Source organism: Mandrillus leucophaeus, unplaced genomic scaffold, assembly GCF_000951045.1.
Source record: "Mandrillus leucophaeus isolate KB7577 unplaced genomic scaffold, Mleu.le_1.0 Scaffold291, whole genome shotgun sequence".
Classification (NCBI taxonomy): domain Eukaryota; kingdom Metazoa; phylum Chordata; class Mammalia; order Primates; family Cercopithecidae; genus Mandrillus; species Mandrillus leucophaeus.
In genome coordinates this window covers 1303715-1317367 of record NW_012103043.1, presented here as the reverse complement: position 1 = coordinate 1317367, position 13653 = coordinate 1303715, and the positions used below count along the sequence as shown (strand labels likewise).

Genomic DNA, 13653 nt, shown 5'->3' with positions numbered 1-13653 from the left:
CGGCCCTGCCCGATAGGCCCTGAGCGTCTCCTCCCGCAGGAAATCCCACCCGCCCCGCCGCCGCTTAAGGTGGACCGAACCGGGGCCTTCGGCGCTGTGGGCGGGGCCTCGTGTGGGTTCCCCCTGGCAGAGCAGGTGGCGCCAGCGGGAGACCCTCAGTCAAGCTCCGGAGCCTCCCCAGTGAGGGTCATTGTCCTCGGCGACGCCAACAGGTCCCAATCACCCCCAGTTCTGAAACCCAGACCCATTAGACTCCTCCCTAGGTGGAGATCTGTGGGGGGGACCTCACCCATCACCCCCAGCCCTGAGTGTCTGCTCCCCTACAACCAGAACCCCATGCGGCCCTACCATGCTGTGCAGGCTTGAGGCTCCTTGGCCTGGAGGCCCCAGCTCCTCAGGGTGGGCAGGCCAGGGTTGTGGCTGTTGAAATGGTGATGGGCTTTCTCCCAGGCAGCTCTAGTGGTAAGCACTGCTCTCAGGGTGCCCTGCTCCAGGAGGTGCTCGCAAGCACTAAGGCAGTGGAGGGGTCTCAGGGCACAATGGTGAGCCTAGAGCAGACACCACTGGAGCAGATGCCTCCTTACCTGGGCTCTGCAGTGGCCACGAGTGAGCCTCTCGGTTGGCAACACACCTGCCACTTGGCGCCCATCTCTAGCCTCCCCCTTGCTCCTACCTTCCCCAAGGAAGTGCCTCCTCTAGTGGCACACACCACAGAACCCCTCAGGGTCCAGGTCTGACTCCAAGTTCATGCTTTGTGCAGGGTGCCAGGACAGTCACCTTTCTCCACCAGCTGAACCCTGGAGTAAACTATCAAATGCTGACTGTGGGAAGAAGCGGAATCAGGCTTACTTGGTGAGATGCCTTTTCCCTTGAGTTTTTAACACAGGGTTTCACTCTGCCACCCAGGCTGGAGTGCAGTGGTGCAATCATGGCTCACTGAAGCCTCAACCTTCAGGGTTCAAGTGATCCTCCCACCTCAGCTTCCCAAGTAGCTGAGACCACAGACGCGCACCACCACACCAGGTTATTTTTTAAATTTTTTTGTAGAGTTAGGGTCTTTCACTATGTTGCCCAATCTGGTCTTGAACTCCTGGCCTGAAGTGATCCTCCCGCTTTTGCCTCCCAAAGTGCTGAGGTTACTGGTGTCAACCATTGCATCTGGCCTTGGGATCCCTTTTCCTTAACACAGAGGCCTGGGCAGAGGGATCCCCAGTAGTACAGACCCACTACTGGAGACAGAGAACTGAGTGAGGTCAGCACCAGCCTCCCCCACCAGCATGGCTGCCGAGCCCATGGCCTAGTTTCCTCCCCAAGAAGAGCTAAGATCCCAGGGAAGAGGAAAATGAAGCAGAAAGCAGGAGGCTCCCCAGCCTGCAGCCTGGCGGACAGACCTGGGATGGAAGGCTGAACCACACTGCATTTCTCACAGAGTCCCTAGCACCGGCAGGACCCCATTCCACTCACCATTGTCTGCCAAAGGGGACCCACTGGAAACACACTGGGCTGGACAGCTGGCGTGAGTGCCCACATGGGTGTCCTTGTAGAGCCTACCCTGTGTTCCCGTGGGGCCAGCACAGCTCCCTTCCTGCAGCACATCACATCCTGCAGTGTCAACAAGCTGCATCCTCAAATGCGCCCTGCAACACAGCCCCACTACAGGATGGCACTGTATCCCAGCCATTCCGAGGGGCCTTCCCACTGTTGAGGACTCTCCTTGGAGACATTTCTCCCATCCCCAGATGAAGGAAGTCAGCCTGGAATTTTACTAGAACCCCAAATCAAATACAGAATGCTAAACATCCTTTCTGTGCTGGGGGTGTGGGGTGCCTGTCCTAGCCAAGGGCTTCCCTCCTGGAAGCTCCAGCCAGTGCATGGGGCCCTCCCTTTCACAGACATCAAAGCCTCCAATTGACACCTGTACCCAGCCTGTGGCCCCAAGGGTGACACGGCACAGCAAGGCACTGTCTGCAGTGGACAGCGTCACCCTCCCAACACGAGGACCTCACTCGGCACGGGGCACAGGCTTCACCTCTTCTTGGATGCAAAGTGCACCACTGTCCCCCTGCCAACCTGCTAAAAAGCCGTCCACGAGCATGAGGGCCACAGCTCACAGAACACAGGCAAGATGCCAGTGAGGAGTCTTCAGTTGGGCTGTTTAAAACCAGGAGCAAAGACCATACTTTCAGGGATCATTTCCATAGTTCATTACCAAAGAACTTTCTCTGAACATGTAGGGCACTGGAAACCACGAGGAGTCAGCACAGCCTTCTTTCCTGAGCTGGCCTTTCCCTCTGCAGGGGCCACTCTGCCACAGGGGCCAACCAAAGTCAGCCTTGGCTGATGCTAGAGACCATAAAGTGGTTCCCATTTATGTAAAAATAAACAAACCTGAGTAGTTGCCTTTGGAAGTACATCCCCCAGAGCGGTGGTCCCCAACCGTTTTGGCACCAGGGATCAGTTTGGTGCACAATTTTTCCATGGACCAGGGGTAGGGGAGTGGTTTCAGGATGAAACTGTCCACCTCAGATCATCAGGCATTAGGTTCTCATAAGGAGTGCACAACCCAGATTCCTCACATGTGCAGTTCACAATAGGGTTCGCACTCCTATGGGAATCTAATGCCCTGCTTATCTGAGAGGAGGAGCTCAGGTGGTAAAGTTCGCTTACCCACCACTTACCTCCTGCTGTGTGGCCCAGTTCCTAACAGGCCACAGACTTGTATGGGTCAGTAGGCCAGGGGTTAGGGACCCCAGCCCCAGAGGGACAAAGGACTGGTGTTTAAACCAGCAGGCAGTCACCAGACAGGACACAGCACATGGAGGCCAGAGAGAACTGGGCCCAGGCCCAGGTGGAGAACACAAAAGAGCAAGTGATGGCAGCAGGCAGCCAGCCTCACAGTGAAGCACGCCTGGTTCATGATAAACGGTGACAGGGCACGTTATGGCAGTTGAGACCACACACTTAAGATGGTGTTTGCAGAGACAATCCATTACACGTGACAACCCCCAATGGCACACTGGAAAACATCTCCTTCTTTAAAGTTACTGCAGATGCCCATAACTCCAACACTGCCAAGTGTGGACTTCAAGTTCAGGAGGCCAAGACCCCAGAAGTTTTCTCCAAGGTCAAGGTATGACAGGCTTTCCAACAGAAGGGCTACAGGGCTGAGCCCCACCCAGCACACCGGACTGGCCTTTCCCTCCACAGGGGCCACTCTACCACAGGGGCCAGTCAGCCTTGGCCGATGCCAGAGACCCAATTGGCTACTGCCTCCTGCTCCAAAGTCAAGGTACTCTGGTGGTCTTCCTCTCTCTCCTCAAAACACAGAAAGCCCACCCTTCCTCACCACAGAAAAAAGCAGTGGCTGTTCAGGCCATAAGGCGCAGTGGAGCCTGCCTCGGCAGAGCCCACACTGCCCAGCCCACAGCCGTGCATGAATACCACACTTAGCACTAGACACCCCTGGCCAGGCTCCCTCACCAGCACCAGCTCAGACACCTCAGCTTCAAGACCCACAGCAAAACACACACACGACCTCAGACACCAGGGTGTCTCCCGGGAACCCAGGCTATAGTGAGGTGCAGCACCCACCTGCGCTGCAGACAGGCCTGGACATACACCTGGGGGGCTTTTACGCAAGCAGTGCTCACAGCACAGGGGCCCGTACACACACAGTCCTGCCATCTGGTCCAGGTTCCAAATGTGTTTTTTATTCACTATTTTTGATGACTATAAATAAGTGTTTCCACTATGGAAAAGAAAGTTAGCACAGTACATTTTCATGACTGGGGAATGGATTTTCTGAAGTCATCTTCAATAGGGCAAAAACTTAGAAACAAACAAAAAAAAAAACAACCTGAATGTTGAATTCAGTTCTTTATATAACGTCCCTTGTAAAAATGAAAGAATAAAAACAAACCAAAAAAGAGGGGCAGGGTAAAATTTTTTAAAAAAAGGAAAGGAAAGAGAGGAAAAGGAAATAAAATAAGACGATTTATTGCTTCTCCTCAGCATCCTCCTTGGTCTCCTCCTTCACCGAGAGAGCTTCTAGCTTTTCCGCCACTTTTTCGGCATGATCGTTTTTGCCTGATCCTGCTAAAACACAAGCAGTACAGTGAGAAAACAGAAGCACAGTGCATTCAAGCACATGGCCCTCGCCAGGACGGTCCCAAGCGCCGTCACCCACCCACAGCGGCTTGCCCGCCCTCAGGACAGACTCCTGCCTGGCCAAGCCACCCCTGGAGTCTGTCTTCTTGAAATTCAATGACCAAAGGAAGCCAAGTGGATGCATTCAAGCACTGCCTAGACCATGGTCAGGCTGCTCAGTGACATCTGGTCACTTGCCACCACAGCTGCAGTCCAGCCTCACGGCAGAGGTGACCAAGCCCTCTGAGAGACAAACCGAGGGCCATCATAAAGCACCTTCTGGTGAGCTCCAGGCAATGCCTGGACTCCAATGCCTGCCCAGTTGGATGTGAGGCCAGCAACACTGACAAGCGCTCAGGGCTCCCCAGGAAGCACCTGTGTCCCCAGGGAGCTGCATCGCCCTGGATAGGTGAGGCAGCCACAGCACTCTGGAATGTTTATCTGGCAGACAGAAAAAGCACCCGCCTGGAAGTACAGTCAGGTGCAGAGTGAGTCTGCAAAGAAGCACCCCCACCCATGGCACCACGTCACCTTTCTTTTCTCTCTCTTCGATCTCTTTCCTGCATTCTTCAAACTTTGTTTTGAATTTCTGTGCATCTGTGGAAGAGAGAGAGATTTCCTAAGAGCTGTGAGCAGTGGAAGGGACATGCTCTGCCGGGTCTGAAGAGTTGGGACTCACAGAAGACCCGTTTCACGGTAATTTCTGACCTAAGAAAGGACTGGACCACCTGACATCGGCCCTGGCCTCTTGTCTCCTTCATCTAACTGTAACCATTTGGGCAGAGTGGTAAAGAGCACGGACCCTTGGGCAACCAAGGGGCATGGGCCTCTTTGCCACAGTCTTGGCTACCAACCGTGTTGGAAGGGCTGCTGGGGCAGCCACTCCCAGAGCAAGGACAAGGTCACTCGGCACCAGACGGTCAGCTACCAGGCGCCAGGCCACAGTACCCACTGACTACTCTAGGAGCCACTGGACACAGCTTGGACGATCTGGACTGTAAAGACCTCTGAGCAGGGGAGAGATCAGCCTGGGCCTGTGGATCTCTCCACAGGAGAGATGCCAGCCCCTGCTGGCACCCAGGCAACCATGAGGGGCCCCTGGCCCCAGTAAGCCAAAGCCTGGCACAAGGATCAGCACTGGGAGGAAGCCCTGGGTTGGGCCTCAGGCTCTGCAACAACTGATGGGAACCGGAGCTTGGAGAGCAAACCAAAGCTTGGGGCACTGCTGTTTAGCAGCTACTTGGCACAGCTTTGAGTTTTAGGGGGAAGGCGCTGCTCGTGGCTTCAGTCTGGGCATGGCCTCCAAACGGCGGGGCAAGGCAGCCCACATGACACACTTCACAGTTACTGCCCCCTCTCCCCAAAAGGCAACAGCATTTGTTGCACATAAGCCGCCACACTGCCACGCAGGTGAGCCCTAAGTCAGGCAGGTCCCCAGGGCCCCTTGGCTCACTCTCAGCATTCAGGAAGCGGATGGCCAGCAGCTCTGGCTTGGGGCACTCGTCGGCGAAGTCAGCGTGGGTGTTCCAGACCCAGGCACGGTCACTACCTGCATTGGGCTTCAGCTCCATCATCGGTGTGACTGAGGAGAGAGAAGCTCGTGAGGATGGTGGGATGACTGCAAAGGCCAGCCCACCCAGCCCTGGGCCACAGAGCACCCTGCTCACCAACCTGAGGGGTCTGCTTCAGACAACATAGGGATGGTCAGTCTGGGGTCGGAGAACCAGGCTTAGACAAAGTACCACAGGGCCTGAGTTTTATTCAAACCTCTTTGAAAATGCCCCATATTTACTTAAAACCAGGACCATCCTAACCAGGAATGGGCAGCCTGCTCCCTGACCGTAAAGCTATCTCTGCAAGGAGATCCTGAGCAGTGTTCAACACCACTTGGCACACAGAAGCAGAGCTGGCAAAGCAGGCCCCAGCTGTATCCCAGGGCTGCACTCAAGCCCAACCCTGATCATCCTGACCCCGTCCGTGAAGTCAGAAGCCCTGGGTCAGACATCAGGGCACAAGCCAGGGGGTCCAGACTCTCCTGAGGGAACCCAACACATGGGGGCAGCAGAAGGCTAGAAAGTGGAGCAGTTGCCAGAAGGGAGCTCACTGGGGGCCACGGCCATGCATCCCCATGACTGATGCCTGGAGGACACAGGAGACAGAGCCACGGCCTGCAATGGATGCCTCCACCCCAACTGCCCAGGCACAGGCAGCCCCAAGGGGAGATGGCCCTGCAGGCGACCACTCTTCAGAACAGCTCCCTGAGAACCCGGACCATCCCAGGTGCCCAGGCCCAGCCCAGGCCACATGCACCCCCAGGATACCCCTACATGTCACCATCTGAACTGGGAGCTGGGGGGTCTCAACTACTGCAGCCCGCCACAGCAGATGCAGGCCCCCTGCATGCCCCCTTCACACCCCGCCCCCGAGCCAGCCCACAGCCTCCCCAACACCCTACCCAGAGGGCAGCCTCTACCCACTGCCACTTTCCCTGTCTACTAAGGGCCCATGATGGGCACAAGACACTACTGGCTACGCAGATGGCTCTGCCCAGATGCCTAGGGGCCCAGGACCAACTTATGATGCACACACAATAACCCACAACCTGACCAGGCTCTGGGAGCAGCACAGGGCATAAGGGAAGACCCCCCAAAGAAATTATTCATACTGGGCTCAAGGAGGAGGACCAGCCAGAGTACAAGCTTCCCCAGGACTAGATATGCTGGGCAGGGAGGGCGGGGAACCCAGGAGCCAGTTCCCAAGGAAGTCTGGCAGGTCAGGCCGTGCAGCGAGGTACCATGGCACAGGCAGACCACCGTCTACCCCTCTGCATCGCCCTCAAGGGTTGAGCCACTCAGGCTCCTGCCAGCAGTCATCCTGCACCTGGGATGAGGGGCTCTGCGCCGCCAGACACACATCACACTCGGCAAATGACACTAGGGAGCTTACCAAGGGACACCCCAGGACAAGTGTATTTCCAACATGCCACCAAGCCGGGCAGCACAGGTTCAATCTAAGGACAGCTGGCAGCCAGGCACACTTGGAACAACCTATTGTCACTTCTTTGCAGGCCAGGCTGGACCCTTCACAGGGTGGCTGGAGCTCTTGGCTGAACCTGCCCAAGGGCCTCTACTTATGTAGCTTCACAGGCGCCCAGGACCTGGTCACCTTCTCAACCCCGTCCCCTCCCGTTTCCTCCCCAGGGAAGATCCTGGTGAGGGTAGAACGCACCATAATTGGGGAGGCTGGCGCCTGGGCACCTCACACATCTACCCTCACACCCCTAATCTCACGCGCGCACGCACACACATTTCAGATACCACCCCCACCCCAGACACCACACAACCCCCCAATACCACAACCCCCCCGACACCACACACCTCCCGCCCCAGACACCACAAACCCCCCCAGATGCCCCCTACACACACCCGCGGATACCACACACACCCCTCCAGATACCACATACACACACACACACAAACAGACACCACACCTTCAGACACCACACAAGTGCCCCAGACCACACATCTTCAGATACTACACACACCCCCAGACAACACACACCCCCCCAAAAACCCAACTACACACCCCCAACACCACACACACCCCCCAGACCCCCAACCACACACCCCCAAACACTACAACCCCCCCCCAGACACCAAACACTGCCCCCTAGATGCCCCCTACACACACCCGCGGATACCACACACCCTCCCCCAGACATCACACACTTTGCACTGCCCCCCCAAACACCACACATGCCGCGACACCACACCTTCAGACACCACATAGCCCCTCCAGACACCATATACACACCCCGAACACCCAACCACACCCCTGACACCACACACACACCCACAAAACGCTACACCCAACCACACCCCCAGACAACACACTCCCCAGACCCCCAACTATACACCCCAAACACCACACCCAACCACACCCCCAGACCCCCAACTACACACCCCCAAACACCACACACCTCCCCTCCCCGCCCCAGACACCACAAACCCCCCCAGACACCAAACACTGCCCTCCAGATGCCCCCTACATACCCCCCCCAAGATATCACACACACACACCCCTCCAGACACCACACACTGCCCCGTCCCAGACACCATAAACCCCCAAGACACCAAACACCGCCCGCAGATGCCCTCCAGACACCACACACACACCCCAAGACACCACAACCCCCCCAGACACCACACATGCCATGACACCACACTTTCAGACACCACATACACACCCCGACACCACACACACACACCCACAAAACACCACACCCCCAAACACCACACCCCCAAACACACCCCCCCAGAACCCCAACTATACACCCCCAAACACCACACCCAACCACACCCCCAGACAACACACCCCCCAGATACCACATACACACCCCCAAACACCACACCCAACCACAGCCCCAGACACCAGACCCCCAACTACACACCCCCAACCACACACACCCCAAACACCACCGCCAGTAGACACCAAAGCCCCCCAGATACCACATACATACTCCCCATCAACCCCCCAGACACCACCCCCCACCCCCCAGACACCACACACACACACACACACACACACACACACACAGCGCCCCCTTGCCCTGCAGCACTCACTCCTCGTCCCGAGCCCAGCCTGGGCGCCGCGTCCTCCCATCAGGGCCCGTCTGGCTGACTCCACACCCCCGTGTGCTCTAAGCTTCGCTGCGGGCCTGCTCTGAGTTCAGAGGCACGTCTGAAAAACGTATTTCTGGTTTTAAATTCAACAAACACACCACAAACTTGCACTCCATGTAATAACACGCTCCCCAGTTCCCAGTCAGCCCTGAAAGAATCTTCCCGAAGGTCCCAGGCTGAGCTGCTGAGGACTGTTGGGCCCAGCATGAACGCCCGCCCAAGGCCACCTACTGTAGTGGTTGGCACAGATCTTCAGGGTCTTGTCCCTCCGCATGAGAAGGCGGATGGCCCCTTTCTCCTTGTGCTTCAGGAGCTTGACGTCACCAGTGCCTCGCTCCTTCCATTCTGGGAGATCGTTCTCTGAGGCAAATCGGAACAGTTTTGCCCGCCTGCAAGAAAAGCCGTGAGGTTTAAGAGTGCAGACCTGCAGCCCACATGCAGGGCCTGCTCGGGAGGACACAGGACAACTCTGCACTGCAGGACCCGATGCCTCCACAAACGCCCCAGCCCTTCTTCAGGCTCCAAGAACTGCCTGTCACGACACCACCAGAAAGTGCAGCAGCCCAACAAACTCCAGGTCATCTTGAATTCCAGTTCCACAACCAAAAGAATTAAGATGACCAGGCGAGGTGGCTCACTTGTAATCCCAACATTTTGGGAGGCCGGGGCAGGTGGGTCATCTGAGGTCAGGAGTTCAAAACTAGCCTGGCCAACATGGTGAAACCCTGTCTCTACTAAAAATACAAAAATCAGCTGGGCGTGGTACCTGTAATCCCAGCTACTCAGGAGGCTGAGGCATGACAATCACTTGAGCCCAGGAAGCAGAGGGTGCGGTGAGCGGAGATCGCCCCACTGCACCTACAGTCACAGTATTTCCCCCAGTGGAAACCAGCTCGGGCAAAACAGCAAGAAACCATCTCTACAAAAAGATAAAAAATTAGCTGGATATGATGGCTAACACCCATAGTCTCAGCTACTCAAGAGGCAGAGGCAGGAGGATCCCTTGAGCCCAGGAGTTCAAGGCTGCAGTGAGCCATGATCCCACTGCTGCTCTCTAGCCTGGGTGAGAGTGAGACCCTATTTAAAAAAAAAAAAAAAAAAAAAAAAAGCCGGGCATGGTGGCTCACGCCTGTAATCCCAGCACTTTGGGAGGCCAAAGTTGGGGGATCACCTGAGGTTAGGAGTTTGAAACCAGCCTGACCAACATGGAGAAACCCCATCTCTACCAAAAATACAAAATTAGCCAGGCATGCTGGGACGTGCCAATAATCCCAGCTACTGAGGAGGCTGAGAGACGAGAATCCCTTGAACTGGGAGGCCAAGGTTGCAGTGAGCTGAGATCGCACCATTGCACTCCAGCCTGGGCAACAAGAGCGAAACTCCATCTCAAAAAAAAAGAAAAAAGAAAAAAAAAAAAAGAGGCCAGGCTTGGTGGCTCATGCCTGTAATCCCATCACTTTGGGAGGCCGAGGCAGGCCAATCATGAAGTCAGGAGATTGAGACCATTCTGACAAACTTGGTGAAACCCCATCTCTACTAAAAATACAAAAAATTAGCTGGGCGGGGTGGCGGGCACCTGTAGCCCCAAATATTCAGGAGGCTGAGGCAGGAGAATTGCTTGAACCTGGGAGGCCGGAGGTTGCAGTGAGCTAAGATCATATCACCATACTCCAGCCTGGGCAACAGAGCAAGAATCCGTTTCAAAAAAAAAAAAAAAAAGAGAGAAAAATGGCCCAATGTAGGGAAAGAAGCCCCCTGGGTGGGCTGGGCATCCCATGGTCACTGTGCAAGAGCACCCCAGCCCCAGAGATCTGCAGGGACAACATGGATCAGGTGCGGGCCAAGGACCTCCGTCACACCACCAGAAAGCGCAGCAGCCCAACAAACTCCAGGTCATCTTGAATTCCAGTTCCAGAACCAAGAGAATTAGACGACCGGATGCGGTGGCTCACGCCTGTAATCCCAGCATTTTGGGAGGCCGAGGCAGGCAGGTCACCTGAGGTCAGATGACCCACAGAAGAGGCCCAGGCCTCTAATCAGGCAACAGGTCCTGGCCAACACCCGGCCCTCCTGCCCAGGAACAGCCCCTCCCGCTGGGGACCAGGGCACCCAGAACCTAGCAATGCACTCAGGGCTCAGGCTGGCGCCCTCCTTCTGGGCACAGCTCCACCTGCCTCTCTCAGACGACTCCACTCTCTGCCCCAACATGATTCTGGCAAGAGACTGTCTCACAAGGTTCCCCAACAGGACGCCCCTGAGGCTTTACCGCAAAGACCCGGGCCCACCCTGCTGGCCTCACCTCCCTCAGGGAGAGCCTGGGCCCAGGCCACCAGGAGCACCTCCCACCCGACGTGGGCAGTGAGAGGATAGAGGCAAGCACTTCACCCCAGCAAGGAGCTACTCCCAAACGGGCTGCAGCAATGCATCAGCAGAGTGGAGACATGGCCACCCAGTGGCTTCAGGGAGATGTCCATCACCCTCTGTGACCAAAGGGTGACACACAGCTCTCCTTTCCCAGGTATCCCTCCTGGCCCCTTTTCTTGGAGAAGAAACTCACAGTAGGAATGACTCTCTCTGGTTCCCTCTCCCACCCCAGAGCAACCAAACCTTAACCTGTACTCTTAAAGCTACTTCAAGGGTAGGGGGTTCCGTGAACTTGAACAGGGAAAAACTACAATCTCATTTCACTACGGTGTGTAACTAAACATGATGTTTGTTGCAATCCTGAGTGTAGGCGACAGGCCAGTCTCTGCAGTGCTGTGACGCTGTCACAAGAGACAAGGCTGGTATCCACCACTGCAAATAGCTCTTAACTGAAAGTGTCAAGAAGCACACGTACAGAATCTTTTCAGGTGTTTTTGATAACTAAACCATCACCTATTTTCACGTGTAATCGCAGTATTACGTTGTGTATTAAGGGTGGGCCAGGCGAGGTGGCTCACACCTGTAATCCCAGCACTTTGGGAGGCTGGGGCGGGCAGATCAAAAGGTCAGGAGATCGAGACCATCCTGGCTTACAAGATGAAACCCCGTCTCTAATAAAAATACAAAAAATTAGCCAGGCGTGGAGTCCCAGCTACTTGGGAGGCTGAGGCAGGAGAATGGCGTGAACCCGGGAGGCGGAGCTTGCAGTGAGCTGAGATCACGCCACTGCACTCCAGCCTGGGCGATAGAGCGAGGCTCCATCTCAAACAACAACAACAACAACAACAAAAACACCGGGTGGGGGATTTTTGTGGCGGCTTCACAATGCCAAAGAACTCTGCTGCAAAAAGTTAAAATCCCCTGCTCAACCAAAGGGACTCCCTGGATCCTCAGAAGCCAGTGGCAAGAAACAGCAGTGGGGCCGCCATGTCAGTGAACAGAGCAGCAATAATGGGATGCCCTTCATGCAACTGGCTGCAGGGCAGCAAGGGCACCTGGTGAAGATTCATAAAAGCAATGGGTTAAATTTCCACATGGGATTAGTCACCAAGCAACTTTAGGCCCTTTCTTTAAAGAACCTCAGTCTGATTAAAAGTCAGGCCAAGACCTTAACACCCAAAAAAGCTGTAACTTCAACCTTAAAGGGTCCTATTTCTGGGACATCAGCTTACTTACATTTTAAAAAGTTCCTCTTCATCTTCTTCCAGCGTTTTAATTTCTTGCTCAGGAAGAGAAACTATTGGCTCAAACTGAGGGTCATGGTTGGATTCGTCTGTATTCTCAGTGGAAGTATCATGGTCCTCATGAGTGTCCTGAGGAAATACAAAGAGGTTACACTGCTGGCCTATGGATCTGGCTCACAGCCAGAGCCCAACCAGTGCCTGCAGTGGTCAGCCCCCCGACAGTGAAGGGACTTCAGCTACAAGGATGGGCTCCACCCCAAAGCAAGAAATCAGGCCCTCTCTTCCACGCTGGGAAAGGTTTGCATTTACGCCCAGCTCCATACACTCAGTGCATGAGCCTACAGCGAGACACCCGAGTTTGGGGCCCCTCCCCCAGATTCACAGACATCAGTCAGATCTGTGCACAGACTGATGGGGGGGCCCTACAACTCCGCCAGCACTTGCAGAGTGGCCTGGGAGTAAGTGCCTCATCTCTTTGAGCATCAGTTTCTTCCTCATCCATAAAATGCAGACGATACCTGCTGTGTGAAGATCAAAGGACACAATGATGGGTCGAAATAGATTTTGAAATGTTACTTTAAAGCAAAATGTAACTATTTCAGCTTTTACTAATTAGGAAATAGTTGTGCTCTTGCTTACTAGAATGAAAAAAGTCGCCACAGGACTGGTAGTATTTACATTGGATTCATAGCTCTGCCAGCAATTTTTTCACAGTTCAAGAAATTAAGTTAGTAACTAGATAAATTGTATCGGTGAAAGTCATGAAATCCTGACCCAATTTAGAGGATAAGAGAGTACCAATAATCATATTTTAGGTTCGAGTCTTCCAGAACACGTGCCTTGGTCACCCAGAAGTCCATAAGAGACCCAAGACTTCACCACTAGACTCAAACTGGAAAAAAAAACATAAGCTTTTCGCTGCTCTTCTGTGTTTCCCACAGCACTGCGGCTCTGCAGCGGCCCGCACTCAACCATACACCTCAGCCAACAAAGCCGCCGCCTGGGTCGGCGCGTCCAGGACCTGTGCCCCACGCTGGAACGCGAGCTTCTGCCACAGAGGCCAGAGCCGGTTCCAGATGTGAGAACCGAATGAATGAAGTGCTGCGTGGGCGACGGAAGGAATAAATGCACCGTACTAGTGGGAAGCCCCAAGTGGGCCGAGCCGGAGGAAACCCGCCGCCCGCACCAGTTCCCGGAGGCTGGGGCCGCCCTGCGTG

At 55.1% G+C, this 13653-nt stretch overlaps 1 protein-coding gene across 2 annotated transcripts; it reads right to left on the bottom strand.

Annotated features, from left to right (window-relative positions):
* Nucleotides 1-3688: 3688 nt before the first annotated feature.
* RANBP1 (RAN binding protein 1) lies at nt 3689-13653 on the bottom strand. Of its 2 annotated transcripts, XM_011986041.1 has the most exons (6): nt 13276-13653; nt 12429-12565; nt 9060-9217; nt 5600-5728; nt 4678-4743; nt 3689-4092 (listed from the first exon to the last, which is right to left on the bottom strand). In XM_011986041.1, the coding sequence occupies exons 1-6, from the start codon at nt 13294-13296 to the stop codon at nt 3995-3997; spliced, it is 609 nt and encodes a 202-aa protein (XP_011841431.1). In that variant the 5' UTR covers nt 13297-13653; the 3' UTR covers nt 3689-3994. The 2 variants fall into 2 exon arrangements, with proteins under 2 accessions (XP_011841431.1, XP_011841432.1); XM_011986042.1 differs by lacking the exon at nt 13276-13653 and adding an exon at nt 8769-8886 and having other exon boundaries at nt 3689-4743; nt 12429-12568.

Coding starts and splice junctions, on each gene's coding strand:
- RANBP1 (XM_011986041.1), bottom strand. CDS start 13,296: ATGGACTTCTGGGTGACCAAG. Junction 12,566..13,275: donor TGGACTTCTGGGTGACCAAG/GCACGTGTTCTG, acceptor GTATTTCCTCAG/GACACTCATGAGGACCATGA. Junction 4,744..5,599: donor CCGCTTCCTGAATGCTGAGA/GTGAGCCAAGGG, acceptor TCTCTTCCACAG/ATGCACAGAAATTCAAAACA.